The sequence below is a fragment of the Anolis carolinensis genome, chromosome 4 (assembly GCF_035594765.1).
Source record: "Anolis carolinensis isolate JA03-04 chromosome 4, rAnoCar3.1.pri, whole genome shotgun sequence".
NCBI classification, from domain to species: Eukaryota; Metazoa; Chordata; class Lepidosauria; order Squamata; family Dactyloidae; genus Anolis; species Anolis carolinensis.
In genome coordinates, this window is record NC_085844.1 from 156,026,779 (window position 1) to 156,048,919 (window position 22,141).

A 22,141-nucleotide genomic window follows, 5' to 3' on the forward strand; every position below is an offset into this window, starting at 1 on the left:
AGATAATATAATATAGGATATAATAATAACAGAAAATGATAATAATATTGTATTAATAGGATAATATAATAATGGGATGTAATAACAGAATAGCATAATAATATAATAATAATAGGATAATATAATAGAATAATAGAATGGAATAGAATGATATAAAATATAGTAATAGGATAATATAAAATGGAATATAATAATAATAACAGAATATGCTAATAATAATAAAATAATAATATGATAATATAATAGAATAATAGTATAGAATATAATGATATAAAATATATTAATAGGGTAATATAAAATGGAATTTAATAATAGCAGAATAATAATATAATAATATGAAAATATAATAGAATAATAATATAATAATAATATAATAATGATATAATAATAATAGAAAAATATAATGATTTAAAATATATTAATAGGATAATATAATAATGGGATATAATAATAGTAACAGAATATGATGATAATAATATGGCAATAGAATAATAGTATAAAATAATCAGTTTCATGGCATAGGATAGGAAGATGAGAGGAGAATCCCAATGCGTCCTGTACCTTTAAGGAGCAAAAGCAGCAGGACGAAAGCCCTCTTCCTTCCCTCCCTCCCACCCTCCCTTGCCCTGGCTCCAGGAGCCAATCAGAAGCCTCTGGGAAGCAAGGCAGCATGGCCAGGAGGGAGATGGAAGGAAGGAAGAAACGGCAGCAGCCACGGAAGGTTCTTCAAGCCTTGGCTGGGGGACAGGCAAGGCAAGGCAGGGAGGGAGGGAGGCACAGAAAGCAAGCACTTTCCCTCCCTCCCTCCGGTGTGTGTATGAATGAGTGCTGCTTCTGCCCTGCAGCCATGCTTCCCAATGGAACTCTGCTGCAGCCTTAGTTGCTAGGTCTTACTTTCAGGGGAGGCCTTATATTTGGCAATCCCCCCAAACCCCTGCTAGGTCTTATTCTTTGGGGAGGTCTTATTTTCGGGGAAACACGGTAGCATTACTGCATATTCAACTACTTTTTCTGTCAAATTTGTTGTATAACATGATGTTTTGGTGCTTAATTTGTAAAATCATAATCTAATTAGATGTTTAATAGGTTTTTCCTTAATCCCTCCTTATTATCCAACATATTCGCTTATCTAATGTTCTGCCGGCCCGTTTATGTTGGATAAGTGAGACTCTACTGTATTTATGCATATTAAAGCAAAATTGAGTGTATGAGAGTTTTCAGGCTAATGCAGAAAAAAAAACTGAAGAAGAAAAACCGATTCCTGTGCTGTTTGTGAAATACTCTTTTCAAATGCCTATTCAAATTAATCAGCCTTTCAAGCTGCAAGTAGCATTAGCAGAGCCAGCATCTACATCTAACATCCTCAGACTGCTACTGAGGCCAAATATTTTAGGAGCATCCACTGCTGACATTAGCTGTAGGCTTTCTGCGGCAAGCAGCTAGGCCGGGAAGAACCTGCCATTTTAGTTTTCACACTGTGCCCCTGAGTACCCAATGTGCTGTGATGAAAGGGCATTCAGTGATATTTAAAACAGCCATTGAGATTCTCTGTAAATCTGGAGTAGGAATTGTTAAGTCCTCCAGATATTTTTCGACTATAACTCCAAAAGTTGTTGTATGTCTTTCGGGCTGTGTGGCCATGTTCCAGAAGCATTCTCTCCTGACGTTTCGCCCACATCTATGGCAGGCATCCTCAGAGGTTGTGAGGTATGGAGGAAACTAAGCAAAGAGGTTAATATATATCTGTGGAAAGTCTAGGGTGAGAGAGGTCAGTGTGAATGTTGTGTAGTTAATCACAAATGTTGTGTAGTTAATTCGCTGTCCTGGCAAGGACTTCCAGGAGTTGCATTGGCTCCTGCCCTAGTAAAGCCTTTATCATCTCTTGAAATTCAAAAAATGTGACAACATTCTTGGTAATGATTTTTTTCTTAAAGTGGGATGCAATCTATCCATCGTAATTGTTACCTTTATTTGAGTTTGCCATGCATTTTGGGTAATGAAGTTTTATGCTGGGGGTACAGGTTTTGGTTTAGATATACTGTATCTGCATGGATAAAAGCTGGGAGATATCTTTTGATATTGATTCCGAAGCTCTTTTCTTTGTTCCCTGGTATGTCATAGTGAACAGAAAGCAGGCAGGGAGTCTGTGAATTCCATAGAATGTTGCCATGGCTGTTAAAGTGGAATCATACTGCTATAATTGTATGGTATGAAAAGACAACAGATCACCACCTTCCTGTAAAAAGCAAACTAAGGGTTATGAGGATTTCATCTGGGTGATAAATATGATTGGAATCCTAATTCTTAAGAGGTTCTGAAGATGCCAGCCACAGATGCAGGCAAAACATTAGGCGGAGAATGCTGCTGGAACATGGCCATACAGCCCGAAGAACCCACAGCAACCCAGTGATTCCAGTCGTGAAAGCCTTCAACTATTTTTTAGCTTTCATACCTCAGATAAGTTTGTTTATGTATTTCCATTCCTTTATAGGATTCATTGCAATGTTGGATCTTCCTTTGCTTATTAATTGGCTGCACTGTTGCCTTTGAGCTTTTCCTGTTGTTTTTTGCATTTATGTAAGGAATTAGAGTTAGTCGCCTTTTCATCTGCAAATCTGTGAACTGGGTGCAATGGCTTGGAACTCATTCATACTTGGAGCATGCATGGCATTAGACATAAACAATGCTGCTTTCTAATCAACTGTGAATACTACTGTGAAAGAAGGCCAAGAAATTAATTAGATGCCTCAGATTTGGATAACTGACCTTGACTACCCATTAGAGAAGGTAGCCTGAAAATATAATCGCAAATTCTGTTTGGAAAATACCTCAGGCTTGATAAAAACATAGTGACATCTGTAATCAGAATCAGATCTCAAAAATTCCATAGATGTTGACACTGTTGCACACTGAATTGAATATACAAGTATATATACCGTAACTTCTTTTTTGGGCTTAATCTCAGAAGAAGGTAGACCTGTAGAAACACACACATGCACTGACATGTATCTTTAGTTGTCATAATCAATAGCAGCTTACAGCAAAATCAGGGGGAAATTAACAAAATACAGTCCTCTAACAATTCCACTAGCAATTTGCTAAGAAATGTAAGTCAGAAAAAAATTTAAACACTCACACAAATATATCATACTAATAAGTTCAAGAGTAAGCACTCCACTACTCTTTTCTTAGTGAATGGGAATGAAGAAGTTTAAACCTCTTTTCTGCATGCTGTAATCCCATTGCCTGTTCATCTCTTGTTCACCTGCTTGATCCCTTTCTCAGCTGGGAAGTGAGGTACTTAATTGTGATGAAGATAATGGTACTTAGGTATGACTCTCAATGCTTGGCCCACTCCCCATTTAAATCATGCTTGGGCAACTCTTGGTTTGGTAGGCATGGTACCGCTAGGGAGCAGGTCTACTAGGATACCTTCCCACAACAATCTACCACAGTTCCACCAATCTCCAAATCAATTGGCAAAGGGATGAGCTTCTGGAAATGGGGGTAGTATACCATAGGCAAGACTTCTAATGACTCATTGCAGGCCATCGATTGCTCATCTTTACTGTAGGCCAATAATCTTGCTGAGCTCTACCTGAGCTCTGTCTAATTTGGAGCATGCTCTGTGTAGCTTTGATTTCGTGTCAACCAGTGGATATTTGTTTCTGTATTATGTTTTAAACTGGCCTCTGTATCCTGTGTTTTGCTTCTAGAATTGCTTTTTAGCAGCCCTCAGAGTCCTGCTGAGGCAATACTTGAAATGATGCCTATTTCTGATGTAATCCAGTTAAAGTTTCATTAGCCCTGGGGACATAGGCTAGACAAAATCACCACCAGGCATTACTGAAAGAACAAAAACTCACTTTATTCCTATTATGTGTTCCTTCTCATCTCTTCCTTCACAAGTAAATCCCAAGATTCCCAGTGCTTACTTAGCTGGCTGGACAAACAGAAATGTCCTGCTACCAGGCACCGTCTAATCCTCAAGGGCTTGTATCAATTTTACCAGGCATCATACCTCTGTGTTGCTTGTTATAAGTAGAGAGTGTGTCTGGTTTATTCACTACTGAGTCTACTCGCTAAGAAGCACTCATGTGCTTGAAGCCATTTCTAATTTTCAAACAATGCAGCCATTTTTCATAGTTCCAAATACTGTAGATGACAGTATTACCATTCAACTTTTAGTATTGCCGACATGCTAGAAAATAAAATAATATTTTTAAAATACTCCTTTACTGGGGTATGTATTAGATATTTTCCTGCCTTTATAGAGAAATGGAATAATATGCTTTAGTCTTGAGAATATTTGGTCGGTGAACCATTCCTCTTTTCAGTAGGTTTGGTTTCTTGTTCTGAAATAGTAAAATGTGTAGAATTCAGTCTGACAAGGCGGTCTGAAACAATCACAGGTGTAGTGAAATTTTACTTATATAATCATAGGGATCCCCTGGTAGCACAACGGGTTAAACTGCTGAGCTGCTGAACTTGCTGACCAAAAGGTTGGCAGTTCGAATTTGGGAGTTGGGTGGGCTCCCTCTATTAGCCCCAGCTTCTGCCAACCTTGCAGTTTGAAAACATGCAAATGTGAGAAGATCATGATACCACTTCAGTGGGAAGGTAATGACGCTCCATGCAGTCATGCTGGCCGTATGACCTTGGAAGTGTCTGCGGACAACGCTGGCTCTTCAGTTTAGAAATGGAGATGAGCATCACCCCCCAGAGTCGGACACGACTAGACTTAATGTCAAGGGGAAACCTTTACCTATATAATCATTTCCTAAACATCAAACTATCTGACAGCACACAGATGGGGCAATTTGGAGAGCATGAAGATGGATTGTAGTAACTGAAAACACTTCTGGAGAAGACTGTTATACCTTGCTTGACCAAAATCATTTGGGGAAGGTTTTTTTTTTAATAACAAGCTATTCAGAAAGCATAAAAAGCAAACCCTTTTTAATTTTGGGGAAGTGCAGAGATATACATTTTGTAGCCATGAGAAAAAATACAAGTGACCCCGTCTTTTTTCTCTCTTTCTCTCCAGTGGTATCACTTGGGGATTCAGGCTGCACCAGGTGACATCATCAGAGGTTTGGGACACCTTATGTGGGGGTTAGGAGAGAGGAGGGCTAGGCAGGAGATCACTGAATGTTAACTGGGAAAAGCTCTGTTCTTCCCCTCTCGACTGGATTTCTTTAGAGCAACTGAACCTTCTCTCGGCCCTTTCTCTGGCACATGGTCAGATAAGCTCCCCCAACATCTTCTTTCCTACACATTTACACAGTGTTTCTCAGCCTCACTCCTTTTCTTCTTCATCCTTTTTCTTTAGGCAACAAATATAACATTCCCCCCTCAGTTTCATTTTCCAGCCAATCTCTGCCACCTCGTTGTATACCCAACTGCCCCCCCCCCCCCCCCCCAGCAGCTAAAATTACTGTTGAGTCCAGCAATACAACTGTATCCAAAAACACATGCTTTTGTGTGGCATACTTTGTTTGTAGAGGTAAATATGGGCTTACTTTGCAGTTTTGATTGCTAAGAGACATAGGGCCCTTCCACACAGCCATATAACCTGAAATATCAAGGCAGAAAATCCCACAATATCTGCTTTATCTGAGTCCTGGGTTATCTGAGTCCACACTGCCATGTATTCAAAGCAGATAATGTGGGATTTTATTCAGCTGTGTGGAAAGGGGTCTAAGCTGAACTCTTCCTTCCTCTTCAAACTCCCTGACTGACCTAACTCTCTCTGACTCACTATCTCCTTCTGGCTCTCTGGCCACGCCTACCTCCTATTGCTAGGCAACTCTTTCCAACTCCATCAACCAATCAGACTCCACTACCATATATGGAGCTGCCTGATCTCTCCTCCCCTTGCCTGGCTCTGCCTTTCCACCAGGGCCTAGAACTGACTTTACACACCAACCCTGCAAGGTAGGCCTAATCCATTACAATCTCCTCCCCAAACACTTGCACTGCTGCAGTTTGACAGGGAGGCATCACAATAGGTTTTTGTGTTGCATCAGACAATTTTGTGATAGATAGATACTCCTAACTCTTATCTCTTTCATTGCATCTTTTCTTTTCAGTAATAGACACTTGCCTGAGTAGTGACCTCATGGTCCTTAATAACATATTTTTGATTCTGCTTATTCCCTTGCCTGAAGTCGTAGCACTTATTTTACAATATCATGGTGGGTTGCTGTGGCAATGATTATAAATATTAATGGCCCAAAATGTGAAGTACTGGGTAGGAAGTATAGGAAACTGCTGACTTCTGTCTTAGGTTGCCCATGCGGAGTGAGAGAAAATAAAGACTTGTGTCAAATTGGCTTGTGTTAAATATGTATTTAACATAATATTGTTGCCCCTGCCCTCTCCATCCCAATAAAACTATTATCTGATGCATCATTCTGTTGTTTCATACAACCTAAGCTTGGTTGTAACCTTAAATAGATGTAGGCAGACCAGCAATATATACACCCCATGAGAAGTAAGTCCTGCTGAACGTATTGAAATCATCTTCCAGATAAATATGGTTAGGATTAAATCCTAAATGTATGAATTAAATTGAGCAAGCAACTTGTGATCAGATATTGCTGTACTGCAACTCAGCCATAACCAGCTTAGCAAATGATAGGACTTGCATTGGAAGACACAAATTGTTCACTCTTTATTTAAATGTAGAAATATTTACTTCCATGGATATTCGTAGGATCAGTTATGTTTTTGTTTTGTTTTTTCGTGTCAGGAGCGACTTGAGAAACTGCAAGTCGCTTCTGGTGTGAGAGAATTGGCCGTCTGCAAGGATGTTGCCCAGGGGACACCCGGTTGCTTTGATGTTTTTACCATCCTTGTGGGAGGCTTCTCTCATGTCCCCGTGTGGAGCTGGAGCTGATAGAGGGAGCTCATCCACACTCTCCCCAGGTTGGATTCGAACCTGGCAGCCTTCAGGTCAGTAATCCAACCTTCAAGTCACAAGGCTTTAACCCACTACGCCACTGGGGGCTCCTATCAGTTATGTAGGATGCATTTAGGTGTTTGCAGTGAAATTTGTTGTGTTCCCAGAATCCAACAACGGGTCTATCCTTTAAAACAATTTGTTAGCTTTCAAAGAAAAAAATAGACAGTCATACATGTGAACCGTCTGTACTGAAATATATGGTGCTTGTATTGGTATCTTTAGTGATGTGAAGGTTCAGTCTTTAGTGATTAATCTGTAATGACAGTCAAGCATCATATTGAAGCCAATATGTGGTGGATATTTCTTTGTAACAGCTGATACAGCACAATCCAAATGACTTAAAAGTAAACATATGTGCAATTGAATTTTAGGCCCACTAATTAAAATATGTATGTGTCTTATCAGTTTAGATGTAGTTAAAATGAATGAAAATTATGCAGAGACACATCTGAGAATGAAGGATGGGAGGATGAATTATCTGTGGATTGCTATGACCCTACTTAATGTTTCAAAAGACCCTTCAAGTATATTTTAGAAGAGGATGGTACTTGCAGAGGGATTTATAAAGATGGGTGGGAAACATAATATTTTCATAATTTATTTCCAAGTAATTGTCACCCATGAAGATTATTTTCCAAGTGCAGCTGAATTAATCACCATGCCTAAGCAATTTTCTACTTTTCTTAACGCTTGGTAAATGTGAACAAGATTCTAACCAATCTCACTGCAACATCAGCTTTTGTGACGTTTTGAAATATATTCTTTATATATTTGTTTGCAAATGAAGCCCAGCAAGCTAAAGGATTCTGATGTAGTGCAAAGGGTAAATCTATTAACTTTTAGTTCAAGCCATTAGAAGAACTTTAACTTCCACTTTCATTACACAAAGATTTTTCAGATTTCTTCTATTTAAACAGTTTAAACTGGAAAGCTCTGTAGTAGCACTAGAGAATAGTTAACAGGAGAAATGATAAAACATGGCTATTAAAAAAGCCAAACAGAACATTAAAAGTTAAACTAATTAATGAAGGAGTGTTCAGAATGTGAGAAACATTTTAATTTTGCCCTTCCGGTCATGAAGTGTGCCAGATTGTGAGAGAACCCTGAGGAAGCTACTAGCCTGACTTGCATAAATAGGAACTTATTTCCCTTCTTGTTTTGTTTGCTTTTCTTTGCTTTTCTAAGGACCAGTTTCCTTTTTCTTCCCATGTTCATGTTCCAAAAAACAGGATGTTCATTCTCCACATTTTCTTTAACACAACAACAGTTTGAGCCATTTCCCTGAGACCTTTCCTTGGCATTCTTTGCTTTCTCCATTTCCGATGAAGGGACTGAAGATGAGCCACCACTCAGGCTAAAACATGCCCACTCCTTAAGCCGTTCCTCATTTTGGTTGCCCTTCTCTTGAAATGTTTTAGCTTGTCAACATCCTTGAAATGTGGTGATCTGCATAAATTGAGGTGAAGTTATCAGTGTCCTGCATGTTGTGTTATTGGAATAAAAGAGTTAGAAAACATCATGTGATTCAGAATCCTACTTTTCCACTAAACTGCATGTTGGTAAAGGAGGCTGTCTCCAGGAAATCATTGTCCACATGGGAAAGGGATTAATTCAGTGATTTGCCATACACTCATAATACCTGCACAGGGCTTTAGATAATCCTTTATGTAGGAAACAACAGACTTTGGTCATGGGACAGGAGCAATCAAATACATCTTCCAGTCGAAGGGTAGGTCAGCAAATTTGATATCTCTACAGAGGAAGAAGCTCTTTCTGCATCTGCAACATGAAAACAGCAGCTCTTAAACCAATCATATTACATGCAACAGTTCAGGCACTGCAAATATTCAGGCACAAGCAAATATTAGAGAAGCAAAAACATGGATAGCTGGGGATTCCAAAGGAGTCTCAATGAAGATCTATGCAAATAATTACGTTTTGCTCCTAATGAGTTTTCTGTCATCCAGATAATGGCCGTGTCTGTCTCCTTTCCTGCCTATGCCATAAGTCCATCTTTCCATTCTCAATCACACAGCAGCAGAACAAGCAGGGATGGAATATCCAAAAATAGCTCCACATCTTTGAGAAGGGCTAAGGGGAGTGAAGAGAGCTGCATGTTTAAATGACCTACTTAAAGATCCTGTAGTCTAAGGAGGGGTGGCCTAAGGTAAAGGAACAGAAACCTAACAAAGCTATGTAGGCATGTCAAGTAGTTACCCTAAACCTGTTTGTTAGTTGAGCATTTGTGCTTAAGGCTGAATTAATGGAAAATCTCTGGACTTAAAAAAACGTAGCCATTTTGGAAAGAAAAATGAGAATCCCAGGGAAAAGCAATGATATTTGGGGACCCACTGAGAGTAAACATACTGCTTTTAAGACCTTGGAAACATGGCTTGACAATATAAATATGCTGCCAAGACAATCTATACACTTCTCCTCTGTGAATATGAATGTGAAGAGGCTGATGTATAACTAATTATGAACAGGTTTGCCTAAATTATGCCAGTGTTTTTCTTTTAGGGGAACTAGATTCAGGCAAGGAACTTTTTGACTTAAGTGAAAGGCAGAAGTAATTATACCTATGAAAACCCGACTGGGAAAATATGCAACCATGTCTTCTAGAAAAGAGGTATGCTTCTCCTCATTAACAAAGTCCTTGTATCAATGCATCTTCCTGGCAGGTAATAAGCATGACCAAGAATATCAGAAATGTTCAGGGAGGGATGGTCCTTAAAAGTCCAGAAGGAGTGCTTATGAGATCTTTTTGGAGGAAGCAATGTTTCCAAATGGAAAATCTGTGGAAATATGGAAGATGAATGAGCACCATATAAAAGTGATTGGGCCATAATGTTTTGATGTACTTAGCCTTGATGTATCTAGGGTAGTATTTTGGGGTTCTGAGCATTTGTTAGACCCATGTGAAGAAAAGAGGATAGATTACCTTCTTCTAGCCTACATGTATAATTGAATTGAACACAATTCAGCATACCATTTAGTTTAGTGGGACAGGAAACAGCAAATCATTTTCAGTCCCAGTATAGACAATTTGCCCTGTGATGGGATTATTTACCATGATTTTTATTTATCATTGATATTAACAAAAATAAAGTTTATTGCACTCACAACATATATTCCAATGTATAATAAGGTTTGAAATATTTGCAGGTAATAAAGCTTCTATACTTGCGCGCCAGATAAATTGGTTGTCAGTATTCATCCTTTCTTCGTGTATTCTTGAAGAAATATCTTTGAGTAAAAGTTACACTGAACCATGTGAAGGAAAAATAATCTGTTCAGGGTCTTTACTAACCACATTTAATATGTGACTTCTTACCTTTAGCTGTAGTGGACAAAATATATCTTATAGAGCACAATAGGGAAAATGTGAGATTGGAAATTACTTCTTCTTAGACATCAGGAAAGCATGACTCAGGCTCTTGAGAATGTGAAGCAGAACTTGCCCTGAACAGGAGGGACAAAATTCCCAGAAAAATTAGACATGCAGGAAATGCCAGGCTGCTAATATAACTGGTCATGTAAAGGTTTCTGGGCAGGAAACCAGACTCACACAAACTGAATCTGTGAGCCATAATCTTTGTAAACAAGGAACTTTTGCCAGGGATACATTTTAAATACAGAACAGTCTGAAAAATTATTATTCATTGTTTCTGTTCTATAGACATTCTTTGTGAATGGAGTGGCAGTGGGTGAGACCAGATTCATATTTCCGAGCATGCATTGAACTCCCATCCTTATCCAGACTACTGTGCCCTGTAGCTAATTGTGTCAAAAAGCAGTCTTGCGTACTTTAGGACGAAACAGGGAAGAGGTAGGGAAATGAGGTTAAAGTTTCCTCCTCACCACCCAGTGATCTCAGGCCCTTTCCAGACAATCCAAAACCCTGAGAGGAACCAGTATTTAAAAATGGGGGATGGGTGGTTAGATGCTGTCCCAAATCGATATTGACCTGGGAGGCTAACTAACTAGCCTCCAGCCTCCCCCCCCCCCATTTTCTGCAAATGGAAGCAGGCCACTTCTATGGAGCTCCTGTCATGCCTTCCTCCCCTCTCCAAAGTTCCTGTCACATCATTTTGATGCGACAGGAGTTCCGTAGAAGACACCTTCCATTTGCTACCCTCTCAGGTAGGTTTTTGAAGAAAGCAGGGCTGGGAGAGGAAGGTAGCAGTGCCATCCCAGTTCTTTAGGCTTTTAGAGCTGAAGACAGTCCTGAGAGTCAATTCCCACAAACCATATCTTTGCATGTGTGTTTTTTTTAAAAATCCAGAGCAAACCTGGAAATCCAGGTTTAAACAGATTAGTTAAAACAGATTAGTCTGAGACATTGTTTGGACGCCTCAGGCAAATCCAGATTCCATCACTTTTTTTGGGCCTGTCTGGAAGGACTCTCAGTCAAGATAGCCATTTTCTGGAGGTTGAGGAATAGCCACCATACGCATACACAAACACAAAATACCTTAGATCAAAGTGGCTGGTCTGCTGGGTGGTAGATAATAGTGGGCACATCACCCCAGCTCTTGGCTGCACAGAGGATACCCAAGAAATGCATCCAAACCCTAAGCCATATATATTATGAAAAATCCCATGCACAAAAAATTACAAAGTATTTAAAAATAGGTCCACAGGTATTTAAATTCCTACTTGACCATAGCCAAGATTACATTTTTGATGGCAGTGTTCCCAGTTCAGAATCTGGCAGTTTTAGTTAGATGAAAGGAAATGTCTCTACACGAGATTCTGGAAAGCTGCCTCCAATGATGAAAGGACTAGTAGATGGTGAGCGTGACTTCATATAAGACAAGGTGATTTACACCTATGTTAGCCTTCAGACTGAAGACATGTAGTAGGTCTAGCATGATATACAGAGATTTCTTCTGACCTGGCATCTTGAACCATTACAGTCTTTCACAAAAATTTAAAGGTGTTGTTATGATGTTTTCTCCACAAAATTAACTGTGTGCATGGGTCCAAGAGGAGCGCCGCTATGGTAGAATGCCACACAGTTGATTCACTTTGCCATTACTAACAATATGTTTAGATTAAAGGAACTGTCATATGTCTGGATTTCTTTGTTTTAAGTTTCCATGCAATTTCTGTCTTCTATTATTCTGTGGTTCAGTGTTAGTTTAATTTGCTGTTGTGCCTGAGGCCTTACCTCTCACAGAAAATATTGCTCAACATAAGGTTAAATTTTCCAAAGGATGGTTGCATACTGTAAACAAAAGCAAAAGGTGTTTGGTTTCTGTGCCTTCTGTTTAAATGATCGTTTGCAATTGAATCAAAATACATTCCTGAGAGCTGAGCAACTGCTTCCATAAAAATTACAATAGCAGCTTTATTTATTTATTTCCCCCCCTTCAAGATTGAGATACCCTTCTCTGTCCGACTAAATCTAATCCTAGTTCCCTTCTACATAAATTTCAAGCCATTATGTTCCTTGAACTAATGTTTCCTCCTAACATAGCTGATACGGGAAAACCAGCAGTCTTTCTGCCAGTGTAATAGGTGCCTGGCCTGCACCATATTTGTTTATATTGGTTTTAATTTTTCTTTGTTTCTTGAAAGCTCTCCAGGAACTGGCATCAGATGGCTTGGAAACTTCCAATGATCCATAGACCACCCCTTTGACTAGCACTACTATAAACAAATAGGAGCCCCGATGGCGAAGTGTGTTAAATCACTGAGCTGCTGAACTTGCAGACCGAAAGGTCCCAGGTTCAAATCCTGGGAGCGGAGTGAGCGCCCGCTGTTGCTCCAGCTTCTGCCAACCTAGCAGTTCGAAAACATGCCAATGTGAGTAGATCAATAGGTACCGCTCTAGCGGGAAGGTAATGGCGCTCCATGCAGTCATGCTGCCCACATGACCTTGGAGGTGTCTACGGACAATGCCGGCTCTTCGGCTTAGAAATGGAGATGAGCACCAACCCCCAGAGTCAGACATGACTGGACTTAACGTCAGGGGAAACCTTTACCTTTTTTACTATAAACGAATCACAGTTAGATATGTAGACAGACATATAGACCTATATACATAGATTCAATATTAATGAGGAAGTATTTTCCAGATTTCTCACTCAAGCCATTCAGATTTTGTGACAAGAATTAAGATCTGTAACTTCCATAAATTAAATAAATAGTGGGCACATTTGCAAAGTTTGCAGAATTTTCCCACCTGTTAGTTGCTCAATTCCCAGATTTATCTTGGTAATTGGTATTAAGTTAGCACATCAAATAATAATGATCAAATACATCTAGTGCTGTATGCCATTATGTCCAGTGAGCTATCCTTGGGGTACGCCTGGCTCAACAGCAGTACGTGTGAAAAAGATCTTGGAGTCCTCGTGGACAACAAGTTAAATATGAGCCTACAATGTGATGTGGCGGTGAAAAAAGCCAATGGGATTTTGGCCTGCATAAATAGGGGTATAGCATCTAGATCCAGGGAAGTCATGCAACCCCTCTATTCTGCCTTGGTTAGACCACACCTGGAATACTGTGTCCAATTCTGGGCACCGCAGTTGGAGGGAGATGTTGACAAGCTGGAATGTGTCCAGAGGAGGGCAACTAAAATGATCAAAGGTCTGGAGAACAAGCCCTATGAGGAGAGGCTTAAAGAACTGGGCATGTTTAGCCTGCAGAAGAGAAGGCTAAGAGGAGACATGATAGCCATGTACAAATATGTAAGGCGACGTCATAGGGAGGAGGGACCAGGCTTGTTTTCTGCTGCCATGGAGACTAGGACGTGGAACAATGGCTTCAAACTACAGGAAAGGAGATTCCACCTGAACATCAGGAAGAACTTCCTCACTGTGAGAGCTGTTCAGCAGTGGAAATCTCTGCCCCAGACTGTGGTGGAGGCTCCTTCTTTGGAGGCTTTTAAGCAGAGGCTGGATGCCCATCTGTCGGGGTTGCTTTGAATGAGATTTTCCTTCTTCTTGGCAGGGGTTGGACTGGATGACCCATGAGGTCTCTTCCAACTCTACGATTCTATGATTCCATGATTCTGATAGGTGGAGATAACAAGTAGGTTGTGTTTAAAATATGGATGTATTGGGTTTCCAAATCTACCCTATGAATGATTACAGAAAAGCATGCCTAAGTGAGTTCAGAGAAGCATATTCCCATGTGAGTGTGCATAGGATAGTAGGAATGTTGTTTTAGGGTTTGCATTTTCTAAGTTTGCATCAGTTTTGCTGTTCTTTGTTATGAGATCTTGATTTAAATATTCTTATTTGTGATATGTTCTATATACTAGCGTGTTACCTGTTTTTAGAGGGGAGGGCAAAGCATAAAATAAAGCAAGGCTATTACTTTTGAAATGTGTTCCATTTTCATCCTGTGAGCTCTTCTGCATAAAGTAACTTGCATAATAAAATGATAGAATTGCCACTAAAAGGATGTTCTAATTCTGACTGCAGACAGGGCTGTCCCTTTGAAATGGTTTGCTGTAGAAAAAGCCTAAGAACATAAGCATACTAAGAGGAAGGGTTTAGGGTAATATATTTTCATGGGGATGCATATAAAATATGAAGATTTCCTTCAGTCTGAAGTGATAGAGTCCAGAGCACTGTAACTTCTACTATTTTACTTTGAATAAAGAGATGACTTTTGGTGATAAGGCTTATTTGGACAACAGGTCCAGAGGTCCTATAAACAGATGGAAACAAATAGCTCTTGTAATGGCCAAATTAGTTGGTTTATTGGCAAGAAGAGGGAGCCAGAGGGCGGTTTTATGTTTTGATAATGGGACTTCCCATTATCTCACAAACACAGCAGAGAGGACAATTTTTTCTTTAGTTACACAAAGAATGAATGATGTATTGGGTTTACAGTTACATTTTATTGGGGTCAGCATCACAGAAGAGCATCAGAGGTAATGCAAGACTGCTGGCTAGTACATGACTAGCTTGGGAAAACATTGTAGATACTTCTGAAGGTAAATGATAAATGCTTCAAAGCTTAGAGAGAGAGAAAAAGACGGACCAAGAACAGGGGTCCTGTTCTCCTGGGAAAAGTCTTTAGACTGGGCTGAAATGTCTAATCCCCCAGTTCCCAAGAACATATTAGATGCACCATAACATCTGTACCTGTGAGTAGAGTAGAAAACTACCTTAGTTTAGATATATTAGGAAATTGTATTTCTTTTGACTTGTCTGGATATGACTCAGATTGCTTTGAAACTGTGTAACTTCTAAGGACTGCCTGAAGGTAGATGTCCTTCATGTAAGAGATACCATTTGCTAATATAGATGCCTTGCTTAGAATAAAGCTTCCTTTCTAAATTCTCTTAGTCTCTCATGCTCTCCTTCCCATGTCATTTTGCTCAGTAGGGGTTTGCCTTTCCCCAGTTAATTCTCATTGGGTTACTGATCAAAGAGGTTAAATCAATGGGTGGCAGCTAGACTAGATTGTCTCATAGAGTCCTTCTATTTGAGAGTAAGAAATCTTACATATGTTTCTTGCAGCTTTTCTCCATTTAATTATCTGAGCAGCAGAAAAATGGGGGGTCCTAACTGTAATTGCTTCCCATGCTGCTTGTTATAAACTTTTATTGTTTAGAAATAGTTGAGAAATAGCTAAGTAGCAGAAGTATGGCTGAAGAGTTAGCTAAATAATTGCTCAGCGTTTTTTTTTGCATTCCTTCACTAAGAACAAATGTTGATATTTCGCACCAAACCGAAATCTCAAACTGGGGATCTCATCTGGTGTGTCTTCACTGCAATGCAGTGGAGCAAAAATAAATGATGACGGTTAATCTTTCACCTGCGTAGTGCCTTGCATGTGCATTGCCTCCTACCTCTTCTCACAACTTGCAAAATGTAGTGTGTTTAGAAACTACATTTCAACAAAAAGGTGATGGGATCAGATGAACTACAGAGAAATGATGAAAATCTTAAAATAGCAAGCTTGCATTTCTAAATTTATCTCAGAACCACAATGCTGGTGATGCTGAAACACAGCTACATTTTTATTGGAGGCACTTTGCATTGTTCCAATGGTGAAAGGAAGCAAATAAATCACTTTAGACATGGCGCACAATGCAAGATAGGCTCCTTTTAATAAGAACAAATGCTTCTAGGTTTATGGAAATAACAGATAGATGGTGTGGATGAGTCGGGGAGGGGTATTTATAAACAAAACACATGTATAACATTTATGCGTTTTCATATTAGGTTTTCTTACTGAGTATTCAGACACAAGATACTAATGTATTCCAGTGATATCTATTAATTCCATTATGGATGCAGATGTGTTCTGAAAACCTATGATGACCTCTGAGCTAATGGAGAAACATGACATTCAAAGTCCTATGATGACATTTCCTCAGGAATGTAAAGCATTCTTTATTCACTTTCATATTCTCCGCAAGATATTTATCAATCAGGCCATGATGCAGGTTTTTTAAATCAAGGAAGTACTGAAAGATATGTATACCGTTTTGTGGTATGCTGCTGTGTACCACACTCTTAACAGTCTGTTTTATATCCTGTTTTGGTACAGAATGTATCAGAGGAATTCTTGATTTTTCAAGGTTACTGGAGAATGTCATGTTTCTTCATCAGTTAAGTGATCTGCATGGACACATGTGTTTCCATAATAGAACTAACAGGCATCACTAGAGCACAATTGTATCTTGTGCCCTAATAAAAACACATAAATGTTATAAACCTCCCTAGTTGGTAAATATCTCCTTTACTTGCCTGTATCATCTGTCTTTCATTCCCTGATTAATTTATTATCCACGTCAAGAATGCCACCTTTCATTCAAAGAGGATAACGAAATGTTTATAAAAAGAATTAAAAACGAAGTCCAAAATGGCTTGCAAGGTCAGCAAAGAAATCTAGGGGAAATAACTTTTGTATAATGTGTTGTCGAAGGCTTCCATGGCCCGAACCACAGGTTTGTTGTGTGTTTTAACGGGCTGTATGGCTGTGTTCCAGAAGTATTCTCTCCTGACGGCAGATAGTGAGTCATCCTTTAGTGACACTGGGGAATGGGATGAAGGTGGTTTAGCTAACCCAATGCTATGAGACCTAGGGGACTCTTGCAAGAAAAGCTGAGAATATTGTATACAAAAGTTGGGTTGTTGTGTGTTTTCCGGGCTGTATGGCCATGTTCCAGATATATTCTCTCCCGACGTTTCGCCCACATCTATGGCAGGCATCCTCAGAGGTTGTGAGGTATATGGAGAAACTAAGCAAGGAAGGTTTATATATCTGTGGAAGGTCAGGGTGGGGGAAAGAACTCTTGTATGTTGGAGGCCAATGTGAATGTTGTAATTAATCACCTTGATTAGCATTAAATGGCCTTCCAAGCTTCGCATCCTGGCCTGGGGGAATCCTTTGTTCAGAGTCGTTAGCTGCTCCTGATTGATTCATGTCTGGAATTCTTCTGTTTTCAGAGTGTTGCTCCTTATTTATTGTTCTGATTTTGGAGTTTTTTAAAAAATATTGGTAGCCAGATTTTATTCATTTTCATGGTTTCCTCCTTTCTGTTGAAATTGTCCACATGCTTGTGGATTTCAGTGGCTTCTCTGTGTAGTCTAACATGATAGTTGTTGGAGTGGTCGAATATTTCTGTGTTCTGGACAGAGTATATTATTTGAAAAAGGAGGAAACCATGAAAATGAACAAAATCTGGCTACCAGTATCTCCATATACTTCACATCCTCTGAGGATGCCTGCCATAGATGTGGGCAAAACGTCAGGAGAGAATACTTCTGAAACATGGCCATACAGCCCAGAAAACGCACAAAACCCCAACTTTTGTATACAATATTCTCAGCTTTTATTGCAAGAGTCCCCTAGGTCTCATAGCATTGGGTTAGTTAAACCACCTTCATCTCATTCCCCAGTGTCACTAAAGGATGACTCACTGTCTGCCACTTAGTCAAAGGTGAAAGAAGCTCTGAAGCCCTACATCTCTCCTGAGCCAAAACCAGTTCACTGGTCATTCCAGTTGACCCTTCTCCTACCCTACACTCCACACACTTGGGATGATTCTTGCTGCTGCTGCTGCTTCCTTCCAATGACATCCTTGCTAATTCTTAATCCAATACATGCAGTGTGTGATACATGTACTGCTGTGCAAGCTTCTAATATAGAGGGGGAGATGCAGTAACTTCTGCTGGTACCTTTGTAAAACAGTCCTCCTGACTCATTAGTACTACCAATATTTGTGGAATAAAAGTGACAGTTTCATCTGCCAAGAGTGGAATATGCTCCCAGATTGTGTATTCTGCTCCTTGCATTGCATCAACCTGTATTTCCTGTTAACGCAAAATAAAAAAATAAAATAAAAATATTCCCTCATCTGCTACTCTTTACGGAGAGTATTTTTATAGAACTGAGCAGATTAGTTTGGATATTTATACTTTTAGATAGCTGGATAGACTTTCCAAGGCAGAGAGAGAGATGTTATGTGAGTTGAAATTAAATGATGAAATTTGTCAAGAAGATATGTAGGTAAGAGTCTCATCATTTTCTCACAGTAATGAAAAAGCTGACAGCTGAGGTAAAACTTGATGATTGCTTTTACCATTTTGAATGGTGTAGAAAGAGTAGATGAATTATTTATCCCTTTATTGTATTGTAATTTTCAGGAAGCCAATCAGTCAATGAAACAGAAGGAGAAAACCAATTCAGGAGAAAACCAGTTCTGTTTCACAGAGTGCAAAATAATCTTGTCGAATCAATTTCTACAAAATGTAGTATTTCTCCAGCATTGGTAGCTTCAAAACCAATGGGTAGTATTAGTCCTGGTAAGTGGGGTGGGCAATAAAACATTGCAAAATAGACTGCTTCTGTTCAAGTTTATATCTGCTCCACTTCAATCTTCATTGTGCATCATTTTCTGCTCCCTTCTTCTCCAGAGGTTTTGTCTCTCTAGAACAGTGGTTTTCAACCTGTGGGTCCCCAGATGTTTTGGCCTTCAACTCCCAGAAATCCTAACAGCTGGCAAACTGGGATTTCTGGGAGTTGTAGGCCAAAACACCACAGGTTGAGAACCACTGCTCTAGAATGACCCAGAGTTAAAACTAAGGAAGGCTGATACATCTTTAGGGTTTTTATAGAAGTGGGATTTTTAGCAGTTGAGCATTTTAAGTGATATGACAAGCAAAATGTGCTGATACTCCCTCTCCTACACAGTCGTTAAAGATACAAGAGTTTTTTCCAGTTTTTATACTGACAATTCTACTTCTATTGCTGAGCGCGTGCAGTCATAATTTGTTTGTTTGGTTTTTTCCTCATCCCTGAAGGATTTTTCCCCAACAGGAACCTTGAAATAATGCTATATTATAACAGAGCACCATTGAGGGAAATACTGTGAAGGAGGACATGGTTGGGTTGCTGTGAATTTTCCAGGCTGTATGGCCATGTTCCAGAAGCATTCTCTCCTGAGGACATGGTTGCTTGGCTGTTTTAAAGGAATAATACTACAAAGGAGAGAAGCTAGTTTTTCACCTACTCTCTAAAAATTTCATAACTTTTCCCCTTCCTTCCTCACCCCAAGAAAAATTGTAGGAACTTCTCTCTGCTTTGAAGACCTCAGAATGACCCTTTGGGCAGCAGCAGTAGTTGGGACAAATTAGTTGTACCTGATGATCTGTCCATGGTGCTGCAACCCTGCCTGATCCTTTTGCTTTTCACAAACTTAGGGCCTGCGTCACCTCTCTCTGTCTGGCTATGCCACTTGTACTTTGATTTACTTTGCTTTAGCCCTGATCTTTTTAATCATCAACCTCAATTCAGCTACAGCTCCCTTCATCTCCTATCTTCTGGGCTATTCAGAGCATATCTACCTTCAAACAACATGAAATGACTAATGCGCATACCAGCATAACAGATGATGTTTCAAGCTGACAGTCTTGTTCATCTCCAATTCCTTCTTAGCCATTGCCTCCTCAAGCTCTGACTGATGACTATTAGCAGGAAATCCCATGGTATCCTTGGTCTGTCAGCTGCTTTACCAGTAGTCCCTAGTCAGAGGAGGAGGGTGCATTTTGTTGTTTGAACTAAAAGACAAGATTCTCTGTTCCATATATCTAAAGCAGTGGTTCTCAACCTGTGGGTCCCCAGGTATTTTGGTCTACAACTCCCAGAAATCCCAGCCAGTTTACCATCTGTTAGGTCAAAACATCTGGGGATCCACAGGTTGAGAACCACTGGTTTAAATGGTGATCAGACTGGAGTAGAACCTTACATTCAACTATGGCAACTTTAACAGTAGCCACTGCATCAGAGGCCTCTATGCTGGCTGTATTGGTAAGCAGCAAGACTCTGTATTACCCTCCGCCTCTGATACCTGAAGTATTTGACCTGTTCTTCCTACCAGTAGGACCAGCCCTGCAAAGGACAGGTGAATAAGAAGGAACTGGGGAAACTGGTAACATGAAACAACATTCACTTCACTGCTAAGAGCTGTTTGATTGACAGTGTAACACACTGCCTTTGGGTGTGCTGGAGTCTTCCTATTTGCAGGTTTTTAGACAGATACTGGATGACCATCTGTTGGGAGTGTTTAGCTTGTGTATTTCTGTATGGCAAGGATTGAATGGGATGGCCCTTGTAGTTTCTGCAAACTATGTTTCTATGATTCTATATTTGATTATTTGCTAAGGGTGCATCCACACTGTAGAATTAATCCGGTTTGACACCACTTTGACTGCCATGGCCCAATGCTATGGAATCCTGGGAGTTGTAGTTTGATGAGGCACCAGCACTCTTTGGCAGAGAAGGCAAGAGATTTTGTTAAACTACAGCTACTGCCATACCATAGCATTGAGTCATGGCAGTTGAAGTAGTGTCAAACTACATCAATTCTATAGTGTAGATCAGTGGTTCTCAACCTGGGATCCCCAGATGTTCTCTCTCCAAGATTTCAATTTCTAGAAACTATGGTGTGAAGCACACTGGAATCCAGTGAAGCCTTTATAAATAATATAAATATTCTGATGAGCTTCTAAAAGAGTAAAGTATAAAACAGAGGGGGAATATCTAGTCTGTGTTTGATCAAAATATATGTGGCTAGGGATGCTAACCCTGCCTCCTCCATCATGCTTAATCACCTTCTCATGTGAAGAGCAAGATTTAAAGCAGACAATCTTGGCTCTTAAAGCTGAGCAGGTTCCCTATGGGTTTGTGTTTAACATTTTCCAGATAATCTTGACATTTTGAAATGCTGTTCATTTGGGGACTTGCTTAGGAAATCCTTATATATGTGTTATTTTCCTCTTCCACCATCTTACAGAAGTTTTAAATATTCATCCCTAACTTTTCCGATTGGTATTCAATGCTCCTTTTCAGGATAGTAATGTACCATGCACTTGAAATGCTTCCAGCAGGGTGTGCTGTCTGCTAGATTGAATTATAAACATCTCTGAAGCAATAGAGGGATCTCTAATTTCATGTGATTATTTTTGTGCCATTTCTTTGTAAAATAACCTCCCACACCTGACTGGCTTATCGGTGTTGACAATACCTTGCTCTAAATGGCTCTTTCTTAACTTTTCTCAACAGACTATGCAACAGATGAGTGACCACCGCTATGACAAGCTTACAGTTCCTGATGATGAGGCAGCAAACTGTATATATTTAAACATTCCTGGCAAAGGTCATATTTTGTTGCACCGAACCCCTGAGGAATATCCAGAAAGTGCAAAGGTAAAAACTGAAATGCTATTCCTTATTCCTCTAAGGCCCTGACTTAAGAATAGTTATGAAGAAGAAGAATAGGAATGTATTGTTCATCTGGCCTCCAAATATGATGCTATAATGGCACGAGGAAGCCAGGATTTTTGATCAAATTGTGCTCTTTTAATTAAAAAAAAAACTCTGGTTGAACAAGATGATTCAGTGATAATGGCTAATCCATCTTGATATGGATTTCTTTCTCTTCTGTGCCTCTTTTGAATTAAATGAGGGGTTTTCTTTTTGCTTGTTCCAGTATTTAGATATTTTCTGTATTTCTAGATGTGATTTTAATTGCCAATTACACTAATTTTAAATTTTTAATTAAAAGTAATATAAATTAATTTTATCAATTTATTTAAAATAGCAATTTATATATATGATTTTTACATATAACTTATGTATAATATAAATATATAAACTGCAGAATATATAAAATAAATATGTATTTGTATTATTATATAT

General features: G+C 39.4%; 1 protein-coding gene across 6 annotated transcripts in view; it reads left to right on the forward strand.

Moving 5' to 3' along the window:
• The window catches only part of ddah1 (dimethylarginine dimethylaminohydrolase 1), a 176,962-nt gene that overhangs the window by 146,260 nt on the left and 8,561 nt on the right, over positions 1-22,141 (forward strand). For all 6 annotated transcript variants that reach the window (XM_062978067.1, XM_008114183.3, XM_062978068.1 and 3 more), the window contains one exon: positions 21,506-21,649. In XM_062978067.1, coding sequence (XP_062834137.1) covers positions 21,506-21,649 — 144 coding nt within the window. The remainder of the gene's footprint in view (positions 1-21,505; positions 21,650-22,141) is intronic.